Source organism: Hemicordylus capensis, chromosome 6 (genome assembly GCF_027244095.1).
Source record: "Hemicordylus capensis ecotype Gifberg chromosome 6, rHemCap1.1.pri, whole genome shotgun sequence".
In the NCBI taxonomy this organism is placed as follows: domain Eukaryota; kingdom Metazoa; phylum Chordata; class Lepidosauria; order Squamata; family Cordylidae; genus Hemicordylus; species Hemicordylus capensis.
Genome location: NC_069662.1, coordinates 165,499,841 through 165,525,917, shown reverse-complemented (window position 1 = coordinate 165,525,917; position 26,077 = coordinate 165,499,841). Strand labels below are relative to the sequence as shown.

General features: G+C 46.1%; 2 protein-coding genes across 3 annotated transcripts; one reads left to right on the top strand and one right to left on the bottom strand.

Annotated features, from left to right (window-relative positions):
• The first annotated feature begins 11 nt into the window (after nucleotides 1-11).
• GUK1 (guanylate kinase 1) lies at nucleotides 12-23,687 on the top strand. Of its 2 annotated transcripts, none has more exons than XM_053265438.1 (8): nucleotides 12-198; nucleotides 14,402-14,515; nucleotides 15,815-15,856; nucleotides 17,457-17,553; nucleotides 18,923-19,061; nucleotides 20,602-20,686; nucleotides 22,747-22,832; nucleotides 23,486-23,687. In XM_053265438.1, exons 1-8 carry the CDS (start codon nucleotides 162-164, stop codon nucleotides 23,519-23,521), a joined length of 636 nt encoding a protein of 211 aa, XP_053121413.1. In that variant the 5' UTR covers nucleotides 12-161; the 3' UTR covers nucleotides 23,522-23,687. The 2 variants fall into 2 exon arrangements, with proteins under 2 accessions (XP_053121413.1, XP_053121414.1); XM_053265439.1 differs by having other exon boundaries at nucleotides 43-198; nucleotides 14,402-14,519.
• Nucleotides 7,712-8,477, bottom strand: LOC128331699 (proline-rich protein 5-like). Its single transcript, XM_053265437.1, has one exon. The coding sequence runs from the start codon at nucleotides 8,475-8,477 to the stop codon at nucleotides 7,731-7,733; it is 747 nt and encodes a 248-aa protein (XP_053121412.1). The 3' UTR covers nucleotides 7,712-7,730.
• Nucleotides 23,688-26,077: the final 2,390 nt, after the last annotated feature.

The window sequence follows — 26,077 nt, the reverse complement described above, 5'->3', positions numbered from 1 at the left end:
ACGCTGCTCCTGCCTTCATAGAAGAGGTCGCGGAACGATGACGTGACCGAGCTCCCGGTGAGAGGGAGGGCCTTGCTGCTGCGGGCGGCAACAGGGCCTGTGGCCCCAGCCCGCCCCTCTGAGTCACACCGTTCCGGGAAGCGGCTGCGGCTCCTTTCCTCATGATCTGGCGGCGCTTTCTGTGCAGCGCGCTAAGAAGTGAGTACGCCCTTTGTGGGTCCGCTCCCCTTGCTCTCCGGCGGTGCTTCACTGAAAGGCTCCCCTCCTGCTCCCGTGGCCTCGCACAGGGGTTCCCCCGCCAATTATGTATCCCAATCAGGGGCGTCGCGTGTCGCCCCCGAATTCTCTCCTCCCTTCTCCTCAGGGCGGCCTGCCAGGTTGTGGCAGCTGCTGTCACTGTTGGGGGCTCCCACCCCTTCTCCGCCTTCCGGTGCCTCTCTATAACTCTTCCCCGCCCCTTCTGCTTCTTCCTGGCGGTCATCTCTGGCAGGCGCTCCTTCTCCCTGGGGTCTCATTGCCAAAATGCTTCTTCTCCGGCGCCTCCGCAGTCGCAGACCCGCCTAACAGCTCCAGGATCCTCGGCCCGCGTTGTAACTGAACACCGCCGCCGCCCACTGCCCGTCCCCAGAGGCTCTCGCCACAGCTCTGCATCAGGCAGGGTTGGCAGCCTGAGATTGTCCAGCTGTTGGACTACAACTCCCATCACCACCAGACGCAGCTTATTGAGGCAGGGGTGATGGGAGTTGTAGTCCAACAGCTGCCAATCAGCTTCAGGTTGGCCACCTTTGCCCTAAAATAAGAGCCCCTGGTGGCGCAGTGGTAAAACGGCTGCCCTGTAACCAGAAGGTTACAAGTTCAATCCTGACCAGGGGCTCAAGGTTGACTCAGCCTTCCATCCTTCCGAGGTCGGTAAAATGAGTACCCAGAATGTTGGGGGCAATATGCTAAATCATTGGAAACCGCTTAGAGAGCTCTGGCTATAGAGCGGTATATAAATGTAAGTGCTATTGCTATATTGCTCTCATCAGTTTTCAAGGCAGATTCGAACATTATAATCGTACTAGTGGGTGAAGCCAGTTGACATGGCAAAGTCATTTTGCGTAGATTACACTTGTGGGAAAGTTCAAGACAATAAATATATGCGATAGCACTCTATTAGTCCACTTGTAGAAGAAAAGAAAGAGGATAGTTTGAAATTTGTAAGATTTTAGCTTCAAACATTCATTTTATTGAATAAGGATCATATATGGTAAATTTAAATCATAGTAAATTTGAATCTGAGAAAGAACTTCTGCTTTTCTTGGGTTTGATAGCGTTTTGGAAGTATTGCTCTGATTGCGTGTTAATCTGTTCAGAACAGCAATTAAAATATGATGGTTTTATTCAGAACTTCTTCTAAAATATATATTTTAACCTTTCCCCGAGCATATGTTGCAGTAAAAGGTAGTGTATTCAGCTAATTTCAGTGGTAGGGATGTTCATGCAAAATGGTATCTGTAGGCCATCGGGAAGTATGACTTCATTTTGCACAAACTCTTCAAAATATGGAATAGATTTATTATATTTGCTTCCTGTGGGAGGTCACTGGTATGTTGTAATGTACATAAACATCACTTTGAAATCACAGAAATTGATACAAGTTATTATTATTATTTAGACAGCGCTACCTGTGTGCAAATTTGCTTTACAAAGAATTCACAGACAGATCTCAGTCCTAAGGGGCTCAGAGTTTGCAAATAATGTTAATCTCAACAAAGGATGAATGATGTGGGCACACAACTTTCTGTCAAAGGGTGCTTAAAAAGGGTGTTGGAGTTTCTGGGGTTTGGGGTTTGGGGTTTTTGTTTTTGCAGGGCAAGGTTCATTATGTTTTGTGGAGCTTGGCAAGGGAGCTCTTGAAAATGAAAGGTATTTGGCAAATTTTGGAAAATGAAAGATATTTGTTTAACTCAAGCTGACACCCTTCAGCTGGCATTTGCGCTTTAGCAAGAGAAGCTGGCCAGAATGCTGCAGCCATCAAGGAGGGGAATGATACCCATCCTGCTTCTCACTGCATCTGAGTGCTTAATGGCACAGGAGCAACAAGCCACTTGAAAGATGGCAGTCTTTCGTGCCTCGTTGCACTAAGCTCTTGAGTCTGCTGCCTGCCTTACTAAGGCTGCAATCCTAAACAGGCCGGGCAGCATCCAGACTAGTTAGTCATGACTCAGCATCATTGAAATCAACGTGAGGTTTAAATGAGGATCTAGATGCTTCCTGCCCGCTAGGAAATAGGCCCAACTGTGTACAATGAGACTTATTTCTAAGTAGCATGCATAGGGCTGTGCTGCATGGCTGCAACAGTTATCTGGGAATAAGTTCCATGAAGTTCAGTGGAACTTGCTTCACAGAAACATGCTCAGGACTGGACTGCAAGAGTGTCTGCAAGTGAGTCTTAGCGAGGCGTTCATTATTTATTTATTTATTTATTTACATTTCTAGCCCACCCTATTCATGTGCTTATGGGTATGTTAGATCCTCATAATATGTACAGGATCAGCTAATGCTGACCAGGGAAGAGTATGTGATTTTAATCCAGGCTTTAGAATAGGACTTAGTGTGGGAACCTTTCTGGCAATATATAGAAGAGGGTAAGGACCCAATGCATGACCCCAACGCTCTAAACTACATTTACTCTTGGTGAAAGTGAATGTTCATTTGCAGAAGCGAGTTGATTCTATTTTTTATGTTCAAAACTGGTTATTTAATTGAATGATGCAGGGGGAATTGGTGTTATAAATATGTGTCATTTTTATTCCATAATATGATACCTACCTGTCATTGTATATTGAAGGGGGAAACTCTAATAAAGTTTTAATTTAAGAGAGAGAGAGAGAGAAAAGAAGAAGCATAGGCCTCAGCAACTGGAGGCCCTGTGGGGAGGAACACCACTTCCTGATCCCCCACCCGCGGGACAGGGGGCACACATGGTATTTGTGGCAACAGGACTCGGAGGCAGGCCACGTTGGAGGGTGGGTTGAGGCGTCCCTCTGCCCTGACCTCATTTGCAGTCACCCATCAACCTCCTTCCATCTCTCCCTATCATCTTCAAATGCATGGCGCCCTTATGGGAATAATTGCAAATGTGGTTCCTCCTTCAGCCAAAGTCTTGTTATTAGAACAGAAGCAATGAAAATGAAGAAGCTAAAGGGTGAATGAAATTAGCAGCAGCCGAACCACAAAATTAGCCGCTGTTCCCAGTAGCTGTTGGTCTCGACAGACCAATTCCGCTAAAGAAATAACAACCTAGAAAAGCAAATGAGACTGAAAGATATCTTCTCCGAAGTTTAGGAGAGCACTAAGACAGTAATAGTATTTTAAGATTATGCATTTGCAAAGTCTTATGATCAGGGAGCTGCATAGCAGTTCAGGATGCTGAGTGAGTGTCTGTGCCAATTTTAACTGTGAAGCAGCAGGATTTGCATGCTGATTGCAATTATTAGTCATGTGCTTCTGTCATCTGCTGATCTGAGCAAGATGGCTTTTATTTCTGTATAATCATCCCATTAAATGCTGCATGAAAACCACTGAAACAGAAAATATTCAATTACTTCTGCCCTCCACTGGGTAATGCATATGCTTCACTTCCCTGGTAGTCAGTTCCATGGCTTATAAACAGGAGTTGTCTTTGGAAGCGGGAACGGATCTCTTGCTAGTGTCTTGGCTGTGTGTTGCTGGAAGCCAGTTCAAGCAGAACAGCAGCCAAGTTTACGCTTGCAGTTTCTTAATTTGTCCTTATTTTAATACAAGTTCAAAAGCTGTTTATATAGTAACTCTTTTGACTTCCAATTGCAGTATTGTGTATAATTAGAGACCTGCAGCTGGTGATTTGACTGCACTATAAAGCAATATAGAGTTCTAATCCTTACCCTTTTTGGTTATCCAGTTCCTAGTCACCCTGCCTTCCCAAGTCACAGCTGGATATTTGGGATAAATAATGTATAAACTGAGCCCTCTAACTTGTTCCCCAACTCCTTTTCTCCTGCCCCTAGAACTTAGTGTGAGATACCTTCCTTGTTTGATTTCTTGATCAAACAAGCTTCCTGATCACTTAGCCTTCCCAGGACCTTGTGTCCTTAACCTCCCATGCAGCATACAGCGCCTCCTAATCCGGCCCTCATAAGATAATCTTCCCCGACTGACTGCTCTCTTGCTTTCCTCACACTGGCTATGCTGATATTTACCTTTCCGTTACTGGTGAAATGGTGATTGCCTTTTCCCAGAAGCGGTTAGAATGTTTGTGAACATTTCTGTTTTGTCGCGGTACAGAGGTAGGGAGCAAGAGTACAACTCATGGGCAGACGTTTTCCAGACATTTATAATGGCAATCTCCGACAAAACCAATATTCTGAAGCACAGCAACTACAAAGAACAGTCTTGGAAGGAAGCTCCTGTATTTTAAATTGGTTAACAAACTCAATGGTGTTTTTCCAGGCTTGAACAGGAATTATGGGGTGTTCTTGATATACCGGTAGAAAGTCAATGCTTTCACTTTTCAGCGAACAGTGAAAGGCACTTTTAGTGCCTTACACTTTCCAGAATTTGTTTTTGTTTTTGCCTCCATTTATCTGCAGATTACAGAAACCTCTAATGGTGTCGCTTAAGTTAAGGGTGGGGTGTCAGGCAAAGGTACATGCCTAAAAGGAATTATTACTAGCTGCAGAGTGAGCCTCTGACTGCAAAGCTGCCTCAGCTAAAGTGCATATATGCCTCAACACCTTCTGAAGCACTGTGAAAACCTTGTGAATTTGAAAACAACAAGCTTATACATCTGGTCTAAAATGCAGCTACCAGATTTGTGATCTGATGGCATCAGAGTAACCACATTTGTGATCTGTCAATTATCTGAATAGATCATTGTGATCTATTCCACCTGCATTGTTTCCGTATTTGTTTCCAGGTTCGGTTTATGGTGCTGGTGCTAGCCTTTAAAGCTCTTAACGGCCTAGGACCAGGCGACCAGAAGAATTGACTCCTCCCGTATGAGCCTGTCCAGGGGTTGAGATCAGCATCACGGCCCTGATCCCACCTTCACAGGAGACTCGACGGCAGTGTTCACTCTAATTTTTTTCATCTGTGTGCAGAATGAGTTTTGTTCTGGGCGACAGTATCAAGGCAGTGTGTGCGCACCAGCATTCAGAGTTCGGGCCTTCCTGATTAAACCTGAGTGGGATCTAAAATTAACTGAGCAGACATTAAAAAAAAACACATGTGAGCGCGCATGAGGAAAGCCCACTCACTGGTTCAGTGGCACTTACCAGTCTGCCAGTGCTTCTAGTGAACGTGCAAGAGGCTCTGTACAAACAACGCTGTGCGTCACTGCAGCTCTGCCCAGCTCCCATAATTTCCCATGGAAGTTGGGCGGAGCTGCAGTGATGCACGGTGTCCTTTGCATGGCGTGTCTTCTGCATTCACTAGAAGCACCGACAGAACCAGTGAGCACGCTTCCCTCTTGGGTATGCGGCTCTCTGCCCAGTTCCTGGGCCAGTATTGGTGGGGTTTTGCAATCCCCTTTTTGAGCTTCCCTTGCCAATCATGATCCACTAGCTAGATCCTAAAGGTCAGGGATTCCAGAGGAAAGAGGCAGAATAAGCAGTGGGTATAGGGGCATGAGGGAAGGGCAGGGGAAACATAGGCTGTGGCTAGGGAGCCAAGGGCCAGAGCGTTGCCAGGTCGACTCTAAAAAGGGCTAGCAGGGCACGACGGAGGCATTGAGATGACCCAGGAGGGCTAGCACCAAAGTCATCAGGGTGTCCTTCTGCAGGCTTTCTCCACAAAAGTGTCCAGCTCCTTGAGTTCTGTGAGAGTAAATGCTATACCAAGGAGTTCCTAAAGAACATCCAGCCTCACCCTAACCATATTGACTTTGACACCAACCTCTGGTTTGCATTTGAATGGGAGACTACATGTGTGAGTGCTGTAAGATGTTCCACTTGGGGGAATGGAGCTGTTCTGGGAAGAGCAGAAGGTTCCAAGTTTCCTCCCTGGCATCTCCAGAGGAATACTGAGCTAGATGGACCCATGCTCTGACTCAGTAGAAGGCAGCTCCCTATGTTCCTAAAGGGCACGTGCTTTTCATCCACAAGGCATCTCCAGTTAAAAAGACTCTTGAACAGCAGGCCAAGGAATGTAGTAGACCAAGGTTTCTTAACCTTGGGCCCCCAGATGTTGATGGACTACAACTCCCATCACCCCCAGATATGGCCTTTGTGGCTGAGGATGATGGGAGTTGTAGTCCAACAGCATCTGGGGGCCCAAGGTTAAGAAACCCTGTAGTAGACTGTGAAGGACTAGTTGGCCCAATGGTCTTACTAGTATAAGCCAGTTTCATGTGTCCAGTCTAACATTTTCCCATCCAGCTACCTTGCTCGAGGCCTGATGGTGATGATGTGTGTGTGCCTATTATAAGCCCAGCACCGCAGAAGTGCCCACAAGACTTCCCTTTTTGCTGCCTTTGCATTGCAAAGGGCTGGGGAAGGTGCGGTTATTGAAGGACACACTATAAATGGAAAATGCGATTAAAAGTTTAAATCAGGAAACCTTTCTTGAGGCTACATCAAGGACTGCCCACTAATCTTCTTTTCTCCAGATGCTGAGCTGTCCTCTCCTTTCTTCCTTTAAGCTTGCAAGCTGGCCGGAGCACAGTTGCTTGATCCCTTGCTATGTTCATCTTTTGCCTCTTCTCCTGTCCTTGTAACTGATGATTTCACTCTCCTTCTCAGTTCAGAGCTCAGGAGGATATCGGCAGTGTCGCCATCTCCACCGGCCCTCTGCCCCTTTCTAGAAAATGCATGCAAACTTGGATCTTGGGAGTAGAATCAATTATGCAGATTATGCCCTGATCCTATCACCACCCATCTTTAGACGGCAAAGAAGAATATTCTGGTTTAGCAAAGCTTTCTGGCTTTGTTGCCATGCTAATCTGCTGCTAAGTGAGGTTGTTTTTACCGGGTTTGGTTTTAAATCATATTTGAAATCTGTTTTTTGGAACCTGCCTTGATAGTATTATTATGCTACAGAAAGGCAGATGCCAAGGTTTCAGAAATAATGTTGTCTTTGACTTGTGGCCATATAATCTCCCATGTTGACTGGCTGAGCTGGTGCCAACTAATATTCTGACTGCTCGGGGAACAACGGTGTTGGCAATGGAATGTTCTCAATCCTCCCCCCCCCCATTCGTGTGCAGGGCCTCAGTATGTGTCTCGCAGGAGTGTTGGATTGTGGCCTTCATCCTTGAAGCTCAAGGGTGATCTTGACTAGTCAGTCTCTCTCTCTCTCTCTCTCTCTCTCTCTCTCTCTCTCTCTCTCTCTCTCAACCTAACCTACCTCGCAGGATTGTTGGGGACGGAGAGCCCGTGACCACCCCTCTGAGTTCCTTGGAAAGAGAGGGTAAACATGTAACATAACAAGAACAGTAATACTGTGGAAGTTTTAAGGTTCTCTGTGCTGTCCACTGTTTTATTAACAACATATAAGGAGTCTTTGAATTTTATGCTGTCTATTTCTATACATTGCATATCTCCTCCCCCACACCCGACTCATTATGTTTTATTGACATTTCCTTGCTAACAACATAGCACTAAACACCGGGAGAGGCAATAAATAGTAACAGAGACTTCATAAGAGAACTGCAATGGAAACAGCGTTTGCGACGATATATATATTTACACACACACCAGCCAGTTCAGTGATCAGATGGGGATCTTAGGAAGCTGTGCGAGTGCATAGCTGCTGTCGGGGAAGCAGTGTCCTTCGTCACACAATCCAAGGTATGGGGACACCACCTGTTTAACAAGCCCTTCCAACTGCATGGAGGCATTACTGGGGCCTGTAGGTTCATGGACTCCCTGTAAAATCAGCAGCATCTGGACAATGGAAGGTGGAACTTGGGTTTGGACCCGAGGTAGAATCTCACCCAACTCCACTCTTAATAAGACCAAGTCTCGGAAGCCAAGAAGGGCAATCTGGCGAATAGTCAATTCTTGGCCCTGAACAGGATAAAATATAGCCTGAAGTGTAGGAAGAGTCTCAGTGAAGAAGTGATCCCAGTTTTCAGATAGTGCATGGATGCGATTCTCTCCTTCGCAAAGCTTAACCTTCTCCTCTATGAGCAGCAAGCCCTTTGCAAGGATCTGGTTCTGGAAATAGTCTTTGACAAAGGATCCAAGTTCACTCTTCAGCAGTTGCCGGACGTTTTCATTGAGGGTGTAGAGTTCGTTGTTTTGCAAGCCTCCCCCCTTGAACACATTGATCACGGCTGTTTGGACACTGTCCCATGCAGAGTCAGAGTTGAGCTGTAGAGACTGCCGAGCTGCCAGGAACCGGGGCAAATCAGGCAACACTGGGGAGCTCATGAAACGAAGCCGTGGCTTCCGGAATGAACCCATCTTCTGGGACTGGAAGACGAGAGGTGACACGAGAGTCGAACCCTTGGTCATCGATTCAGGCGGAAAGCGGGCAGGAAATGTTGTCTTGAAAGATGCCTTTATTTGTCACGAAGGATTTTTAAATTTCTTTTCAGTCAGAATTTAACCTTTTGCTCATTCTGAAGAGCAAGCACTGGCTAGGATGGACAAGAGCCAGGAAGAACCCCATACCACAACATTATTCTAAATCGCTATCCATTGCATGTTCAGAAATGCTAAAACAAAGTATTGAAGATACGTAGCTATTCTTGGGCAGGTGTGCGTGCCTGTCAAGGCCTTCTCTTTAAAAGTTGCATCCTCTTTGAATCAGCAGACATGCTTTATGAAGCAGGCTCCGCTCTGGGCATGGCTGAAGCTTTAAGCCATAAAAAGCAGGCGGGAGAGTGGAAGAAATTGCAGGAGGTGATTAGGGATTTGGAGGATAGTTTCTTATTGGCCGTCTCAAGGTGAAGGATCGGTAATTAAGGCTTTAGGCAGTCACAAATAGCCAAGCGATCTGCCTGTTGTGCCTTTTTGGTGTCTTTCCTTGTGCAATCTGCTCCTTTCCAGCAAAACAAGCAGGATTATAAACTGAATTTTGAAAAGATCCTAGAAGAGCAAAAGGTAAGGCGTCGAATATTTGGGAAGGCTAATATGGCTGGGGTGTTTGCAGCCAATACCTGCAACAGTTTTGTCTGCCAAGAAATTGCAGCAACTCCAAGTTCCTTTCATTCCTTCTTGTTTTCCTGATGGGTAAAGGACCAAATATGAGCTAACAGAGTCAGAATTGTTTCCATTGTCTTGGACATGGAAGATTCTTTGTTTGTTCCTCTGTGGCCTCTGCCAACGTCCCCTCTCCTTCCTGAACTTTGCAATTATTCATAATTTGGGAAGGCGAAGAATGTTTGTATATTCTTCTCTCTCCTTGGTAGTATGGCAAGCAAATAGAATGTATTTGAGGGACATAATGAGGAGGGAGAGAAAAGCAGGCAACAGAAGCAAGAAACCAGGCAGGCAAGCAGTTGGACTGGTAAGATAACAAGAATGTGAAAGGATTTATGGAGGAGGAGAGGAAGATCCCAGAGAAGCGAAATGGATTCTTTGCATCATTCTTTACTCCAGAGAGTATTCAAGAGAGGGCCGTGATGTGTGATTCAGTTTTCTCATAGCAGGCATCTGAAGAAATAACCAATGCAATCCTAATGCAAGTTTATTCAGAAGTAAGTTCCATGGCAGTCAATGGGATTGCCCTCAAGTATGTGTGCATAGGATTTCAACCTAGAGGTGATAAGAAATGAAGGTCTAGCTAACTGACGCATTTCGAATTAGCAAGTTCCTGTGCCTGGATGGCTTGAACCTAAGAGTTCCTGTAAAATTGTTGATCCAACATAAATGTGCAATGTGTCACTAAAATATGCCTCCTTATTGGAAGCCTGGAAAATAGTCAGGGTAATGTCTTTTGAGGCAGGGACCCAAAGGGGACCCAGGAATTTACCAACCTGTTAGCCTAACGTCTTCCAAGTAAATTGGTGGAAAGCATTATTAAGAAAGACCTATAAAAGTCTTTCTGAGAAAAACTCAGCACAGCTTTTACTAAGGGGCAATTCTGCCACACTAGCCTTTTAGAGTTCTTTGAGGGTGTCAGCAAACTTGGTGGGGTGATCTGATAGACCTTATATATTTGGACTTCTAAAAAGATTTTTACAGCTTTACAATGGTCGGAGATAAGCAGTGGGGTCCCTTGAGGATCTCTCTTGGTGGGACCAGTGCTGTTTAACCTAGTGGTAACTGATTTTAAGTCGGGAGTTAGCCAAGCTTGGGTTTGATGCTCAACTTGGGGCTACCCACTGATACTGATTGGTAGTCCATTCTTGGTGGCCAAAAAGAAGTACTGCTTCAGACTACATATAATTCAGGGTCTCAGCCTTGAGTCCTCAGATGTTTATGGACTACAGCTCCCATCATCCCCAGCCACAATGGCCTTTGGAGTTGTAGTCCAGCTATATTTGGTTGGACTACAAGGTTGAAAAACACGGATGTAAGCCCTGCATGGAATTTGCTGATATGAGACTCAGTGGTGGCCACTGGTTTAGATGGCTTTAAAGGGGGATTGGACAAATTAGCCATGATAGTGAAATAGCACCTCCATGTTTAGAGGCAGCATATTTCTGAAAATCATGTGTTAAGGAACAAACAGTAGGATAAGACTGTTGCCTTCAAGCCTTGCTTCTGAGCATCCCGGGGGTATCTGGTTGACCACTGTGGGGAATGGGACATTGGACTAGATGCAAATTGCTAGATACATTTCTAATATAGCGTTAAGATTGGAAATGGGAGTCACAGGTGTGGAGACCCAGGTGTGGATCACCATCTTTCATTATTGGTTGAAGGTGATATTCACACCAATGGGTCTGGCCTCACTGATATCTGAAGACAGATTCCAATCACAGTGGAAGTTGGCTGTTAAAAAAAAAAAAAAGCTTGCTTTCTATGGCTTTTCCCCTGAAGCGCTGTGAACTATGGGTTATGAACAAGCAAAAAAAAGGCTGTAAAGCAAAGAATATTAGATATGGAATCTCAACAGGAGAGGAGTTGGGCCCTGAAACGATGCAAAATATGGAGATATGCCTTTAGTACTAAGCTGATTATTGTCACGCTTTAACAATCTCTAAGTACCTATCTCTAAGGAGCCCCTGGTGGCGCAGTGGTAAAAACTGCCGCCCTGTAACCAGAAGGTTACAAGTTCGATCCTGACCAGGGGCTCAAGGTTGACTCAGCCTTCCATCCTTCCGAGGTCGGTAAAATGAGTACCCAGAATGTTGGGGGCAATATGCTAAATCATTGGAAACCGCTTAGAGAGCTCCGGCTATAGAGCGGTATATAAATGTAAGTGCTATTGCTACCATAGTAGAGCATTTGCACTGGCCCTCTTTGATGTATTTCCCTCGTCGGTTGTATATGGTAAGGTTCCTTCCGCTGAATGCTACTGTCCACGTGATGCACAGGCCATGGAGGATGTGGGTCCTGTCTTATTAGTCTTCTTATATTGTAATTTGTATAGGGACTCACAAGAGACATTAATTTTACCCTTAATTAAGGATATACCAGGCAGAGAAGATGAAGTATATATCTTATTTCTTTTGTCAGATTATCAAGCCAACGTTGCTTATAACGTGGCTAAGTTTTGTCTAATATTTATTTATTTATTTATTTATTTATTTATCAAATGTGTACACCGCCCCAAACATTCATCTCTGGGCGGTTAAAAATATGGCAAAATCTAATGTAATGGAATAATTTACTATAGCTATAGCACTTAGCAATAGCACTTACATTTATATACCGCTCTATAGCCGGAGCTCTCTAAGTGGTTTACAATGATTTTAGCATATTGCCCCCAACATTCTGGGTACTCATTTTACCGACCTCGGAAGGATGGAAGGCTGAGTCAACCTTGAGCCCCTGGTCAGGATCGAACTTGTAACCTTCTGGTTACAGGGCGACAGTTTTACCACTGCGCCACCAGGGGCTCGAGGTTGATTCAGCCTTCCATCCTTCTCAATATACTATGTCATTGTATATTCATTGAAAAACTATACTGTTATTGTAATGGGTATTATGTTCCTTCATGTTTCTGTACTGGTCAAAGACTAATAAAGTTTATCTATCTATCATAACTGGACTAGATGGTCCCTTGATCTCCTCTAACAAGGCTATTCTTACATTCTTCTCTTCCTGACCATTTTCTTCCTCCTGGTATTCTTTCCCAAAGAGAGGCTATAAATGTAGAGAGAAATCCTTATATTTGATGTCTCTCAGATTTGGGGAAACTAAGCATTGGCTTCCCCTGCCAGCTGCAGATACGTATGACTCTTTCTAAAGATAAATTGTGTCTTAACTGTAGATCTTTAAATAAGCTTTTGATCCCCTCACCGTGCATATCTATTTATCCATATTTAAAACTAAATGTTTGTTTGTCTGTTCCCTATACAGTCCCATGCCCTTTGAGCTATTGGCACAGTAACTTCCTAGGAACGTAGGAAGCTGCCATATACTGAGTCAGACCATTGGTCTATCTTGCTCAGTATTGTCTACACAGACTGGCAGCGGCATCTCCAAGGTTGCAGGCAGGAGCCTCTCTCAGCCCTGTCTTGGAGATGCTGCCAGGGAGGGAATTTGGAACCTAGATGCTCTTCCCAGAGTGGCTCCATCCCCTGAGGGGAATATCTTACAGTGCTCACATGCAGTCTCCTACGAGTAATGTAGAGTGCCTGGGAACCCCAACAACCACCTCGCACAGACACAGGCGGATATACAACAGGTATAGCCACAACACCTGTGGATGCAATAACAAAGAGGAACTCGCACCATAAGCCCGAGCAACGCCAGGTACTTAAAGCTAGTTATAAATAAACACAAGTCCCATGATAGCATTACAGCTTTGCTTGTGCTGTTTGTTGAAGTGCGGGGTGGGGGACCCTTTCAAGTACTGATCCAGCCTTCTGCTGGTTCAGACTGTTGGTCCAGCTATCTCAGTGCTGTCTACACTGACTGGCAGCGGCTCCCCAGAGCTTTGGTTAGGGGTCCATCTCAGACTTTCCTGGAGATGCTGCCAGGGATGGGACTTGGGACCTTTTGCACGCAAAGCAGATGCTCTGCCAACTGAGTATGGCCCTGGGAAAGCAGTCTGCATTTCAGGGTTTGCTAAACGACAAGATATGGATGAACAGAGGGCTAAAATCCCTCTCTGTGTTGTAGGACCGCAGACCATCAGCATGGCAGCCCTCCCTCTGGAAATTATGCTTCAGCCGGCGTCCCCCGATGTGGTTGGGACTTCAGATCCCACCATTGCCCAGCCACAACGGCCAAAGACCCTTGAGGGAGTTGTAGTCCAATGTCATCGGGGGACCCACCCCAAGGTTGAGAACCCCTGATGGGATGGGATGGCTTGCATCTTGGTAGGTAACAGACTGAATGTGAGCACGGTGGTCTGCTAGTTTCTGTAAACGTTTTCCCCGCCTGGGAGCTGCTTCACGTGCTGCAGGTCTGTTGCCATGCATTGAAAGCCACTGAAGGATGCATGCTGCCTATTTATTAGTGGGAAGATGCCCACCAGTGACAGCAGTGGGCCTGAAAGTGTGGCCTAGAGCTGGGAGAATCCTTGAACAATTAGTAGAGTTTCCATTGGGTTATTTTGGTGTCCTGAACCTTGGAAAGTGCATCTCTTTGCCCCCAGGTCCTGCATTCAATAAAACTGAATAAATTGAAATTGAAATTAAATAAATAAATTCAGGTGTGTTTCCAGACTGTAGCTGTGCTGAATGGCTATTTCTCATGTCATAATATCATCATCATAATCATCATCATAATTCTTTTTATATAAATCTTTTTATTAATGCAAAAAAGATGACAAGATATACGCTATTATCTGCTTAAAAAGCAAGGTGCTGTACAGAAAGAAAAATCAGCAGAGACAAGACTCTGCCCTCAAGATAGCAATCTAACTAAACAGACACATGAGGAAAGATAAGGGAGGAAAGAACGACAGTGGAGCAAGAGAGACATTAAGTGAACATGTCAGCAGATTAGGCGGCCTTTGTCTCTGTCCTCAATGTGAAGGTGGTTGCTACGAATGCAAATAATCTTGAGGTGAGGATGCTGATTGGTGCAGTGATAGCAGGTGTTGCAAAGGCACTGGTGCTTCTTTAAAGCAGTGACATTTCCTTATGCATGTCTAGGGAGAGGAAAGTCCTGGGAGAGCTTTCTCTCAGCTACAGACGGCTCAAATGCCTCTTACGGCTTTCCTCTTCCTCTCAGCATTTTCGCTAATGTCTCTCGCACCAGTGCAGGCCTGTGGTTCAGAAGTCAAACTCCAAGACTGGGCAGCATTATTAAAGGAATGTATGGGAAAGCTTGCATCCCCAGCAAAGAATGAATCTTGCCTCTTCTCCCTCCAGTTATGACGGGACCAAGGCCGGTTGTCCTGAGTGGCCCTTCTGGGGCAGGGAAGAGCACTTTGCTGAAGAAGCTGCTGAAGGATTATGAGAACGTTTTTGGCTTCAGCGTCTCCCGTGAGTGAGTTCACTTCTGCAGAGCCAGAGGAAACGGCACATATCTGAAGCTGTTCTGGGGGCTGGGGGAATGGGGCAAAGGATACCCGCTCCCCATATGAAGCTAGCAGTTACAATAATGCTTAATGTACTTTTAAGCCTCTTTCATTCCGGATAGTAAGTCCTGCTGGGAGGGATCTGGATGGAATAGAAGAAAACGGGGGGTGGGGGGGGGCTGGGTTGACAGCTTTTTCTCCTGCCCAAACCTTCCCTGTCAACTTGCTTTCCTGGTTCTGTTGGATATCACTATTTTACATTTTCATCCCACTCTTCTTCCCAAAAACTCAGAATGCTGTATATGGTCCCACCACATCTTAACCTCACAACAGCCCTATGTGAGGAATGACTCACACAGGGTCACCCAGTCAGCTCTCTGTCCAAGTGACTATTTGTTCATGGGTCTTCCCAGTCCGAACCCAAACTCTCCTCCAGGGGATCTCGACTTTGGGTCCCCAGATATTGTTAGATGACAACTCTCCTCTTCCCCTGCCACAATAACAAACAGCACCAAGGTCCATTGTGGTTGGGGACGATGGGAGATGTTGTCCAACAACATCTGGGGGCCCAAGGTTGGGCCACACACTGCCTTTGCGGAGAAACACCAGCCCTTTAAAAGTGCCTTGAATGATGTACTGTGAGAGAGTCACCAAGTGAGCTTCATGACTGATTGGGGATTCGAACCAGGACCCCTCTGGTCCCAGTCTGATAGAGTACTACACCACACTGGCATGGATTGCTTTCCATTTTCTTCTCCCCATCATCTTGCACACCCACAGTCTGTTCCGCCAGACTTTGCTCACCTTCCTCCGTCTTCCATCAGAGGGTCCTTACTCAACCTCTTCATAGGAGCAGATGGAGTGGATTCTAGTTCTGTGAAGGGGAGCAGGCGACATACTGACAGATAGCTTTTCAGTCTTGTTGCACCCAGGGACGAGGACATTTTTCAATGTGCTCTCTCCACCATTTCTCCATCCAGAAGTTGTCTTTCACATCCAGCTCGTTTCCCCTTTTTCGGCTTAGCAGTTGAAACCTGGACCGTTCTGCCTTTCTGTCCTGTGTTTTCCACCTCACCCTGAATGAGTTCTCTTCCCTGCTTGGCTGTGAGAAGCTAGTCATAAACTGAACCAAAAAGGGCTGTGTTGATAATTGGTGAAGGGGGTAGGGTGGAAGAGGGGAGAGTATTTCTCTGTGTTTAGGGTTTTCGGCCATTTTACGAAACGAGCTTTATTGTCTTCTTTTGGATGTATCAATTTTTTTCAGATACCACAAGGCAACCAAGACCTGGAGAGGTGAACGGTAAAGGTCGGTGTCCAGATCTGTCTACCACAGGAAAGATAATACCAAACTCAGCCAATGGCTAGTTCTAGGCTAAAGCAGGGCAGACCCTCTTTATAGCACAGGCCTATGGCAGGGCTCTCAAATTCAGGCCCCCGGTTGTTGTTGGATTACAGATTCCATCATCTCCAGCCACAGTGGCCGAAGGATGTTGGGAATTGTAGTCCAACAACATCTAGAGACCCAACTTTGGGACCTCCTAGTCTACAGGATCAGGAGGGAAAGGGCTTGGTGAGAATTGCTTGTTTTAGGGGGAGGTGTGAGTCTGTGATGTTTGGGGAGGGTTGGTGTAAGATGGGAACTTGGGGGTGGGAACAGTTGGGGATATTCTGATCAAGAGATAGTCCGGGATCTGTTTTTGTCCTTCAGAGGGTAAGTAGAAAACAGGCAGCTTTTGTCCCACCCCCGCCCCCCATCAGCTGAAATTGTAGGTTTTCAGTCCTGATGCCATCTTAAAGCAGGGCTGTACAATGTGCAACCCAGTAAGTTGGATGCAATGTGGGAGGGGTTGGCTAAACCTTCTCAGTTTGCAGCTGTCCTGTGACTGCAAAGGCAACCTCAGGTATAGACACTTGGCAGGACAGTATGCATAGCATAGTTTAATTAAATGTATATCTTGCCTTCTGGCTTCAGAAGCCCTCAAGGCCTTTTAAAAACAGATTAATTTAGAAACATGGTAAAAACAAGAGCATTGATTAAAAACCATAAAACGGGAGTTCTCAAACTCAGGACTTGGGGTGTTGTCGCACTACAACTCCCATTGTCCCAAGCCACAGCAGCCAAAAGGGGTGATAGGATTCGTAGTCCAACATCACCTGGGGACCCAAGTTTGAGAACCCCCTGCTGTAAGTTAAAGCAGTACAATAAAAACCAGGCCAGCTGCTAAAAATCAGGTCAAAAGGATCTTGAGTACCTGAGGAAAGTGCAGCTGGTGCCTAAAAGTTAATGATGAAACTGTCCAGCAAACTCCTCTAGGGAGAGAGTTCTATAATTCAGGCACCACCACAGAAAAAGCCCACCAAGCCAGAAGTCAGGAACACACAGAGAAGGGCCTCGAAATGGGTGGGCAGGTTCATATGGGGGACGGTGGTCCTTACATAAGGGCCAGTGTTTGCTGTAACAGGGATTCCCAGATGTTGTTAACTACAACTCCCATCGTCCCCAGCCAAAGGCCATTGCAGCTGGGGATGATGGGAGTTGTAGTCAACAATATCTGGAAATCCCTGTTACAGGGAATACTGATAAGGACCGCTTTCTCCCCTAGGATTCAGAGGATTCTCCCAGACTAAGAGCTCAGGCAGCCTTGGCTGTGGTTTTCCTTCCCTGCCAAGTCCCTTCTTAAAAGATGTACCGTGAGATAATCAAGGTAGTTGGGAATGGCTAAGTTGGTGGGGCTGATTCTGTCGTAGGGAGGGACCTTTCTTGTGGGAGCACTAAGAGAATGGAAAGAGAATTGCGTATTTCCAGTGGAGCTCACCTTTGGGACTCTCCTGCACCTTTCCCTGAGTACCTGTGTGTCCTCCTGCATGTACTGCAACATAGCCATGAAAAACCTCATTTTATCCAGACTACCATTATGTGACCAGAGAAGAGATGCAGAAGGGAATCGATGCTGGAGAATTCATCGAACATGCAGAATTTTCTGGGAATATGTATGGGACAAGGTATGAATTTTGGATAGGACGTGAGTGATCTGCTGTGTTCAGGGTCGAATTGCATGTTTTTTGCTTCACTGATCAAATATCTCTCTGGAACCTTAAGGACTAGAAACTTTCCTTTACTTTTTTTTAAAGCTGGAATTCTTAGGATTCCCAGGCAGAAGCTGTAACCTGCACATGAAGCTTCTGAATGTCTCCCACCCCAATATTAGAATATTTTAACTTGGGGTTCAAGTGACTGTTCCCACCCACCCCTTGAATGCACATTTGTCTTTTAGTTGCCCAGTTTTAGCTTTCCACATGTATCTAGATCAGGCCTGCTCAACTTAGGCCCCCCAGCTGTTTTTGGACTGCAACTCCCATAATCCCCAGCCACAGTGGCCAATAGCCAGGGATTATGGGAGTTGTAGGCCAACATCTGCAGGAGGGCCTAAGTTGAGCAGCCCTGATCTAGATTGTCCAAAGGGGCTGAGTACACAATGGATCTGGTTGCCAGTACCTGTTGGGCAAGATGGATGTCTGAGCTGTGGTAGCCATAGTGACGGTTGTGCTTTGGGTTTCCTCATCCCACGTCCACCAAATGGAGCGGGAGCCATGAGCTGTGCCTGGGGTCAGTCTTCAGTGAGGAATACCCCTCCTCCACAACTTCCCTCTAGTTTCTAAGGGCCTTTGCTGACAGCAAAGGATCTCATGCTTTATTCTGAGAGAGAAAGCTAGAGCGTGAATGGAGTGTCATGGAAGAAAGAGGGAGCCCATATCTGACTTCCCATTCCTGGGAACTGATGTGATCTTGAGGATGCACATCACCAAGCATCCTCATCACTTTTTGACCCATAGGGACATACTATGTCGACTCTCTAGAGAATGGTTGGCATGGCATTTAAAGAACAATCGCATTTGAACGTGTGTGATACTGACTGGTACAACATTACTTTCATTTTTATTCGTATCTCCACTTACATGCCACTTCTTGGTAGCTCAGAGAGATTCTACCCCAAAGAGATTCCCAGACAGGAGAGAAAAAAAATCAGTCAACCAGCTTATAAAGAGTTAAGTCAAATCAATTTAAAGCACCTTTGTAAAAAACAAAACAAAAAACCTCCACCATGCCCATTAAAAACGACAGCATCAGAGAATGAGACAATTCCAGTGTGTCTTTGGAAAAAGCCATCTGTCTTTCTTAAAAGCAAGCTGTGCTGCTTTCATACTGTCGTCCCCCTTGCTGCTGTGCTGTACTGGAGGCTCTCTCTTGGCTGTTGCAGCTGAGCAGTTTTTGAGGTGCCCTTCCTAGAATGCGTCCCATTGCATTGTGAACCGTCTTCCCAAACAGCATCCCCACCCTGTGACCTTCACCTCTCTCTCCTCTGCCTCTCAGTAAAGCTGCCATACAGGCTGTCCAAGCCCAGAACCAGATCTGCATTCTAGATGTCGATTTGCAGGGCGTGAAGAACATCAAGAAAACCGACCTGGATCCCATCTACATCTCAGTCCAGCCTCCATCCATAGAAACCTTGGTGAGTGTGGCACAGAGCCAGGCTACAGGGCTGTGTCGCTCTCAAAACTTCATAAGAACAGCCCTGCTGGATCAGGCCCAAGGAGGCCCATCTAGTCCAGCATCCTGTTTCGCACAGTGGCCCACCAGATGCTGCTGGAAGCCACAGACAGGAGTTGAGGGCAGGGCATGCCCTTTCTCCTGCTGTTACTCCCCTGCAACTGGTACTCAGAGGCATCTTGCCTTTGAGGCAGGAGGTGGCCTATAGCTCTCCGACTAGTAGCCGATGATAGACCTCTCCTCCATGAAGTTATCCAAACCTCACTTAAAGCCATCCAGGTTGTTGGCTGTCACCACATCTTGTGGCAGAGAATTCCACAAGTGGATTATGCGTTGTGTGAAAAAGTACTTCCGTTTGCTGGTCCTGGCAATCAATTTCATGGGATGACCGCTGGTTTTAGTGTTATGGGAGAGGGAAAAGAATTTCTCTCTCTCCACTTTCTCCACTCCATGCATGATTTTATAGACCTCTATCATGTCTCCCCGCAGCTGTCTTTTTTCTAAACTAAATAGCCCCAGGTGTTGTAGCCTCGCATCATAAGGAAGGTGCCCTGACTGGCAGCTTCATGATTGAAGGTGCCTTGCCCTGAGTCATACCCTTGGCCCATCTAGCTCAGCACTGACCGGCAGCAGCTCTCCCAGGCAGGAGTCTTTCTCAGCCTTATTTGGAGGTGCTGCCAGGGTTTGAACCTGGGACCTTCTGCATGCAAAGCAGACACTCTGCCACTGAGCTACGGCCACCTCCCCTTGAGAAACATCATATCCCATCTTTGTCTACATAGTTGATTTCTTACGCAGGTGACTTCTGCACCTCTGCTAAAATGAACTGCCAGTTAATGAGGAGGGAGAGTATTTAATCCTAGAATTGCTTTGGTGTTGGACGGGACCCTGGAGGTCTTCAGGTACAGCCCCATGCAGGAAATGGCTACAGCACTGCAGTTTGCACCTTTTCCTGCAAGCCAAGCCAGCTTAAGCTTGGGGTTGCGGTAATAATTTCAGGGATAGGAGGTGACATAAATGTATCAGTTTCTATGATGCAATGGCATATTTAGAAATCTCGCTCAAATTAAAAGAGCCTTGTCCTGCTGATTATTGTTCTTTCCCCGACCCCTTAGCCCTACCTGTGGAAGAACCCGTAAAGTAGTCAAAGGAAGCTTAGAAGTTTCCATGACTTCAGAGAACTCTAGTGCACTTGGACTGAACTGCATTGAAATGCACCATACAATATGGTTTATTATTATTATTATTATTATTATTATTATTATTATTACTACTACTACTATTTTATTCAATTTCTATACCGCCTCTCCAAAAATGGCTCAGGGCAGTTAACACAGAGTAATAATAAATAAGATGTAGTATTTAACCAGCACTTCCACGGCTCTTGAGCTCCCACACTGGTATGGAGCGCTCCAAAGCAGTAACAGTGGAACACATGGAGAAGGGAAGAGGATTTCCTGGAGAATGTGTGAATTTCACCTTTTCCTTCCCCCCGCCCTTAGGAAAAACGGTTACGAGACAGACAGACTGAAACGGAGGAGAGTCTACAGAAGCGGCTGAATGCAGCTTGCATCGATATGGAACTTAGTGAGTATCGAGGAGCTGGCGTGTGGGGATGGGGGAAGGGAGGCATGGGAGTAACCTGAACCTGGTACGATGGCCTTCCTTGGATAGGGGTCAGTCCCATCTTTTAGTTTGCTTTTGCCCCAGCTCTCCCCACATCACATGTGTACACTTTTTTTTGCAGGATCCGGGGGAAGTGTGAGGGATATGTCGCAGGGATTTAAGAAAGCTGGTGTGGCACAATAGTTCAGAAAGGAAAAAGCTGGGAACTGCTGGTGTAGTGGTTAGACTGTCAGACGAGAACCAGGGAGATGAGATCCTCACTCAGTGATGGAGCCCAGTTAGGGCTCTTGGACTAGTTACTGTCTCTTAGCCTCACCTCTTTGCAGGGTTATATGGAAACTGGCTCCTGCTAATTGGGCAAAGAAGCACCTTTCAAAGTGGTGGTTTCCTTTATATAAAGCCGGGTGAGAGCAACTGACCCTACCCATCCCCAGCAATGCATCCCTCCAGCAGCTGTTGCTGGTGTCTACCTTGCATTTTCTTTTAGACTGTGAGCCCTTGGGGAGAGGGAAGCATCATTATTAGCCTACTTTCCAGCAGGCTTATGAGATCACCTGGCATTCTGTGTGTGTGTCCCCCGCCGCTATCAATTTCACAATGCCTGGACCAATATGAACCAAATTGGGTACAGTTATAGGGAAACCTCAATGGCGTAGTTTGCGATGTCATCCATCCCGATCCAAGATGGCGGATAGGTAAACTTTTGAGGCACAAGTGGGCTAACTTGTGAACCACCTAACCCATTTGAACCAAATCTGCTACAGCTGTAGGGACACATAGGGATGCCCTAATGGCATGGTGTGTGGTGATATCATCCACTCCAATTCAAAATGGCGGCCGCATGAACATCTGAGGTGCAAATGGGCTAATTTGTGGACTGCCTAATCCAGTTGAACCAAATGAGGTATAGTTGTAGTGAGTAACAATAGGGACACCTCAACGATGTAGTTTATGATGATGTCATCCACCCTGATCCAAGATGGTGGAACTATAAACTTTTGAGGTGCAGGTGAACTAACTTTTGAACTGCTTAATCGATTTGAACCAAACTTGCTACAGCTGTAGGGACACATAGGGACACCTCAACAGCAAAGATTGTTATGATGATATCCACCCCAGTTCAAGATGGTGGACATGTAAAACTTTGAGGCACAAGTGCACTAACTTGTGTACAGTCTAATTGATTTGAACCAAATTTGCTAGAGCTGAATGGACACATAGGGATGCCCAATGGCGTAGTTTGTGATGATGTCACCCACCCCGATTCAAGATGGCAGATACATAAACATTTGAGGCGCAAGTGCACTAACTTGAGGACTGTCTAACCAATTTGAACCAAATTTGGAACAGCTGTAGTGAGTGACAGACAGGGACACCTCAATGATGACATCCAATGATGTCTCAATGATGACATCCACCCCATCCAAGATGGCGGACACATGAACAATTGAGGCACAAGAGATCTAACTTGTGGACCTCGTAGTCCAGATGTAAAGACAGTGAAAGGAAAGTAGGCTGATTAGTTCTTACTAGAAGAACTTGCTTTTATATGTAAATTGCTTTGATGACACTCTTGTTGAACAGTGGCATACAAACAGTAGTAGTAGTAGTTGTTAGGATACAGTGGAGGGAACCATCCTTTAGGCCTCCCGTGCTCCTTGGAGAAAAGGTGGGATTAAATATGTGATAAAACTTGTATCTAGATTCACCAGAAATGATTTGGAGTTGTCTTAGACACCAGCAGCCTTTTCCCCTGGAAAAGCAAAATGGTTGAGAGGGTCGCAGGCTCCAAGAGCACCCATCCCCCCCTTGGAAGGGAGCTGATGAATGTCTTTCTGATGAATGGAAATTAATGGCCAATTGGCCAATGTGGGAAGAAGGGCAGTCTTGACCTCCTGAACTTCTCAGTGGCTTCTGTATTCGTAATTCAGTACTTCTGGAGGGACCCTTAAAGGGCGGTGTGTGCTTAAGATCGTCTAACTTCTGATGTTGTGGGTTTGGGGTTCTTTTTAACACACCAGGTAAAGAGCCCGGCCTCTTCAACTTGATCATTGTCAACAATGACCTGGAAGAAGCATATTCCGAACTGAAGGAGGTCCTGGCAGAGGTGAATCACTTGGCTTTCTTGCAACACAGTTATCTGCTTGGATGGTAGAGAAGCTTCTGGGATCACAGAGGGCATAGTTTGGGGCCTCCTGCCTTGTTCCCTGCTGGTTCTATATGTTTAAGCTCTGAAGCTTGAATAAAAGTGGAACTGCTTGGACAGATGGCAATGCCTAGAGTCAAAGTGGCGCAGATCAAACATAAACTAGAAGGGCATTGTGGTGTGGGGAGGCCAGTTTCTCTAAACCTCTCAGATGGTCCGTGCTGGAAGCAGGAGGACAGGCATGTTTCCTACACACTTTAGATGTGAGACAGAAAAGCAGTTGTCACTCGTGAGTTATGCAAAGCCATTGGCTGAGCTGCCGTGATGTCACAGAATATTCCCAAAGGTTCTGACTGCTGGCCTGCTTGACTGCTTTGAGGCAAATGGAAGGTTGGTTTAGCTGGAAGAAGAGCTTCTCAGGGGTCATAGAGAGGAGGAGTTGGGGAGGTAGGACACTTGAAAGGCAGACAAAGCCAAGGACTCTGAGCCAGTCGGGGGGGGGGGCGGGGCGGGAAGGGTGCAGGAATGGGTCCTTTGCCCAAAGGCACAAGGAATGTAGACATCTCAGCAAACGGCTGTGTGACAGACCATTCTTTTTTCTCTCCTCTTCCTAGGAAATCGAGAAGGCACAGGGGTCCAAGAAGTCCTGAGTCTCCCGGGCGTAGACGCTCCAACCTTGCACAGCATTCCAGAGGCGTGTTTGCTGCTGCTTATTCCGTGCTATAGAGACACAGACACACACATTCCCTCTCAGCTTGATTCCTGACAGATTTCTTCTAGGGCACTTTTGATTAAAGAAGGAAATACCAAATCCTATCTTCTGTGCATTTTTATACTTTTTGTGTGGTCTGAGATTAGTACCGAGGCTAAAGCCAGCTTCGGAGTTCCACAGAGGCCTGGCTGCAGACCAGTCCCCCATGCATGCATTTGTTTTGCTGCTTGTCTACAGTGTGGCTTTCAGTGACATAAACCAGCAAGATATTGCTGTGTATGGTTCATACTTGATACAAGTGGTGAAGATGGCCACTGGCTTAGGTGCCTTCAAAAGGGGCCTAGACCAATCCATGGAGGAAATGACAGTCCATGGTGATTAGTTATGATGGCTTGATAGAACCTCCAGGTTCAGAGGCAATATATCTGAATACCAGTTGCTGGGCAGTAGGGAAGTTTGTTGCACTCCTGCCTTTGCATCTGACGGTCTCCTTCAACCATGCAAAGGAGAGCCGAAGAGGCCACCATGCATTCCAGTCGTCTCCCCTTCTCAGCCTCTCCTTCCACGTCTCTTGGTTCTGGTTGCTCCAGAGTCAAGGCCAAGAGGGGCAGTCACTCCCTGCATGCACCTCTCCCCACTGTGAAATGAATTGGGGCTGGGGATGATGGGAGTTGTAGTTCAACAACAGCTGGAGAGCCAAGATTGCCTACCCCTGTTGTAGATGAAAGGTCATGAAGTCACCATCGTGGGGAAGCTGGTCTGTTGCCTATCAAGATGCAAGCCAAGCTACTAGTTACATTGTTCTCATAGCTGGGCACTAGCCCTATGTATTTTTTTATTATTTTTTTTATTATAAGTTGCTGCTGCTGGGGATCATCGGACTTGGAACCATGGGGTGTGTGTGTAGAGGGAGGGAGGTAACGGTTTCCCTTTGCATCGTGCTCCTGAAGGAAATCCCACCCACTGCAAGACATGATGTGCTGCAGGAGAGGAGTTGCGATGGGTAACTGCTGCCCATCCAAGACAATAAGCAGCTTTGTGGGTAGGATTTTGTCAGGACCGTGGCACAGAAAGGAAAGGGATGTTGAAAATGGGGGGCGGGAACACCTCTCCATCATTTAAGAGAGCACCTTTTCTGTCATGAAACCCACCATCTATTGAGATCAGTTGTGGAGGTCCAGTTACAGTTGCCACTAGCTCCTTTGGTAGTGACCTGGGACCTGGCCTTCTCTGTGGCTGCCCCAGGGCTTTGGAATGTGCTGCATGTCAATATAAGAGCTTCTTCATCTCTGGCTGCCTTACAAACAAACAAACAAAACACTACCCTTAAGCCGCGCCTGTTTTCTCAAGCTTGAAATGGTTTTAATTGTCTTTTTCTTTTTGCTGTATTTTTAAACAATGTACACTGCCTAGACAGATCCTTCTGGAATCTGGGAAAATACTTGTGTGGAGTTCCATTTGCAGCTTTGAAAATCATGCAAACACACATACTCCATGCAGTTTACAAATATGAGGCTCACTGTAGCTGCTATTTAATTTTAAGGTCCAAGGTATGTGTTTAATGTAATAGGTTAATCAGCTTTATCCACCTTTGTGAGTCTCTCCCTTACGAGTAATTTGGTACTAGTAGCGAAGGCTAGTACTCTATGGGGCAGCAGCAAAATAGAAAGATGCTGAAAGGCATCATCTCATAGTGTGTGGGAGGAGGCAATGGTCAGCCCCTCCTGTATTCTACCAAAGAAAACCACAGGGCTCTGTGGGTGCTAGGAGTAGAAATTGATTTGACAGCACCTTTTACCTTTACTAGTAATGAAGGGATATTTTACTTGCATTACCTGTAAAGTTACACTAGAGAGCGCCAATGTGGAAAGGAAAACACTATATCTCCAGAAACCATGCTTCCAGGTTCATGGTGGAGACCCAAGGAATTTCCTTCATGAATAGCATATCTGTGTAGAAAGCAATACACTCTCCCTTGCAGCAGGTTTTAGACTGTAAGTTCCTCAGGGCTAGAACCAGGGGTCATCCCATGAAATTGATTGCCAGGAAATGTAGGACCCGCAAACGGAGGTGCTTTTTCACACAAGGCATAATCAACTTGTGGAATTCTCTGCCACAAGATGTGGCGACAGCCAACAGCCTGGATGGCTTTAAGAAGAGTTTGGATCAATCAACTCATGGAGGACAAGTCTATCAATGGCTACTAGTCTGAGGGCTATAGGCCACCTGCAGCCTCTGAGGCATGATGCTTCTCAATACCAGTTGCAGGGGAGCAACAGCAGGAGAGAGGACATGCCCTCACCTCTTACCTGTGGGCTTCCCAGGGGCATCTGGTGGGCTACTCTGTGAAACAGGATGCTGGACAAGATAGGCCTTTGGCCTCTCCGGCAGGGCTTTTCTTATGATCTTATGATTGTGCTGTATTAACTAGTGAGTCATAGCAGTGCAGTTCTCCATCCCAGACAAGATGTAATAAGAAATATTATTTTTTAAA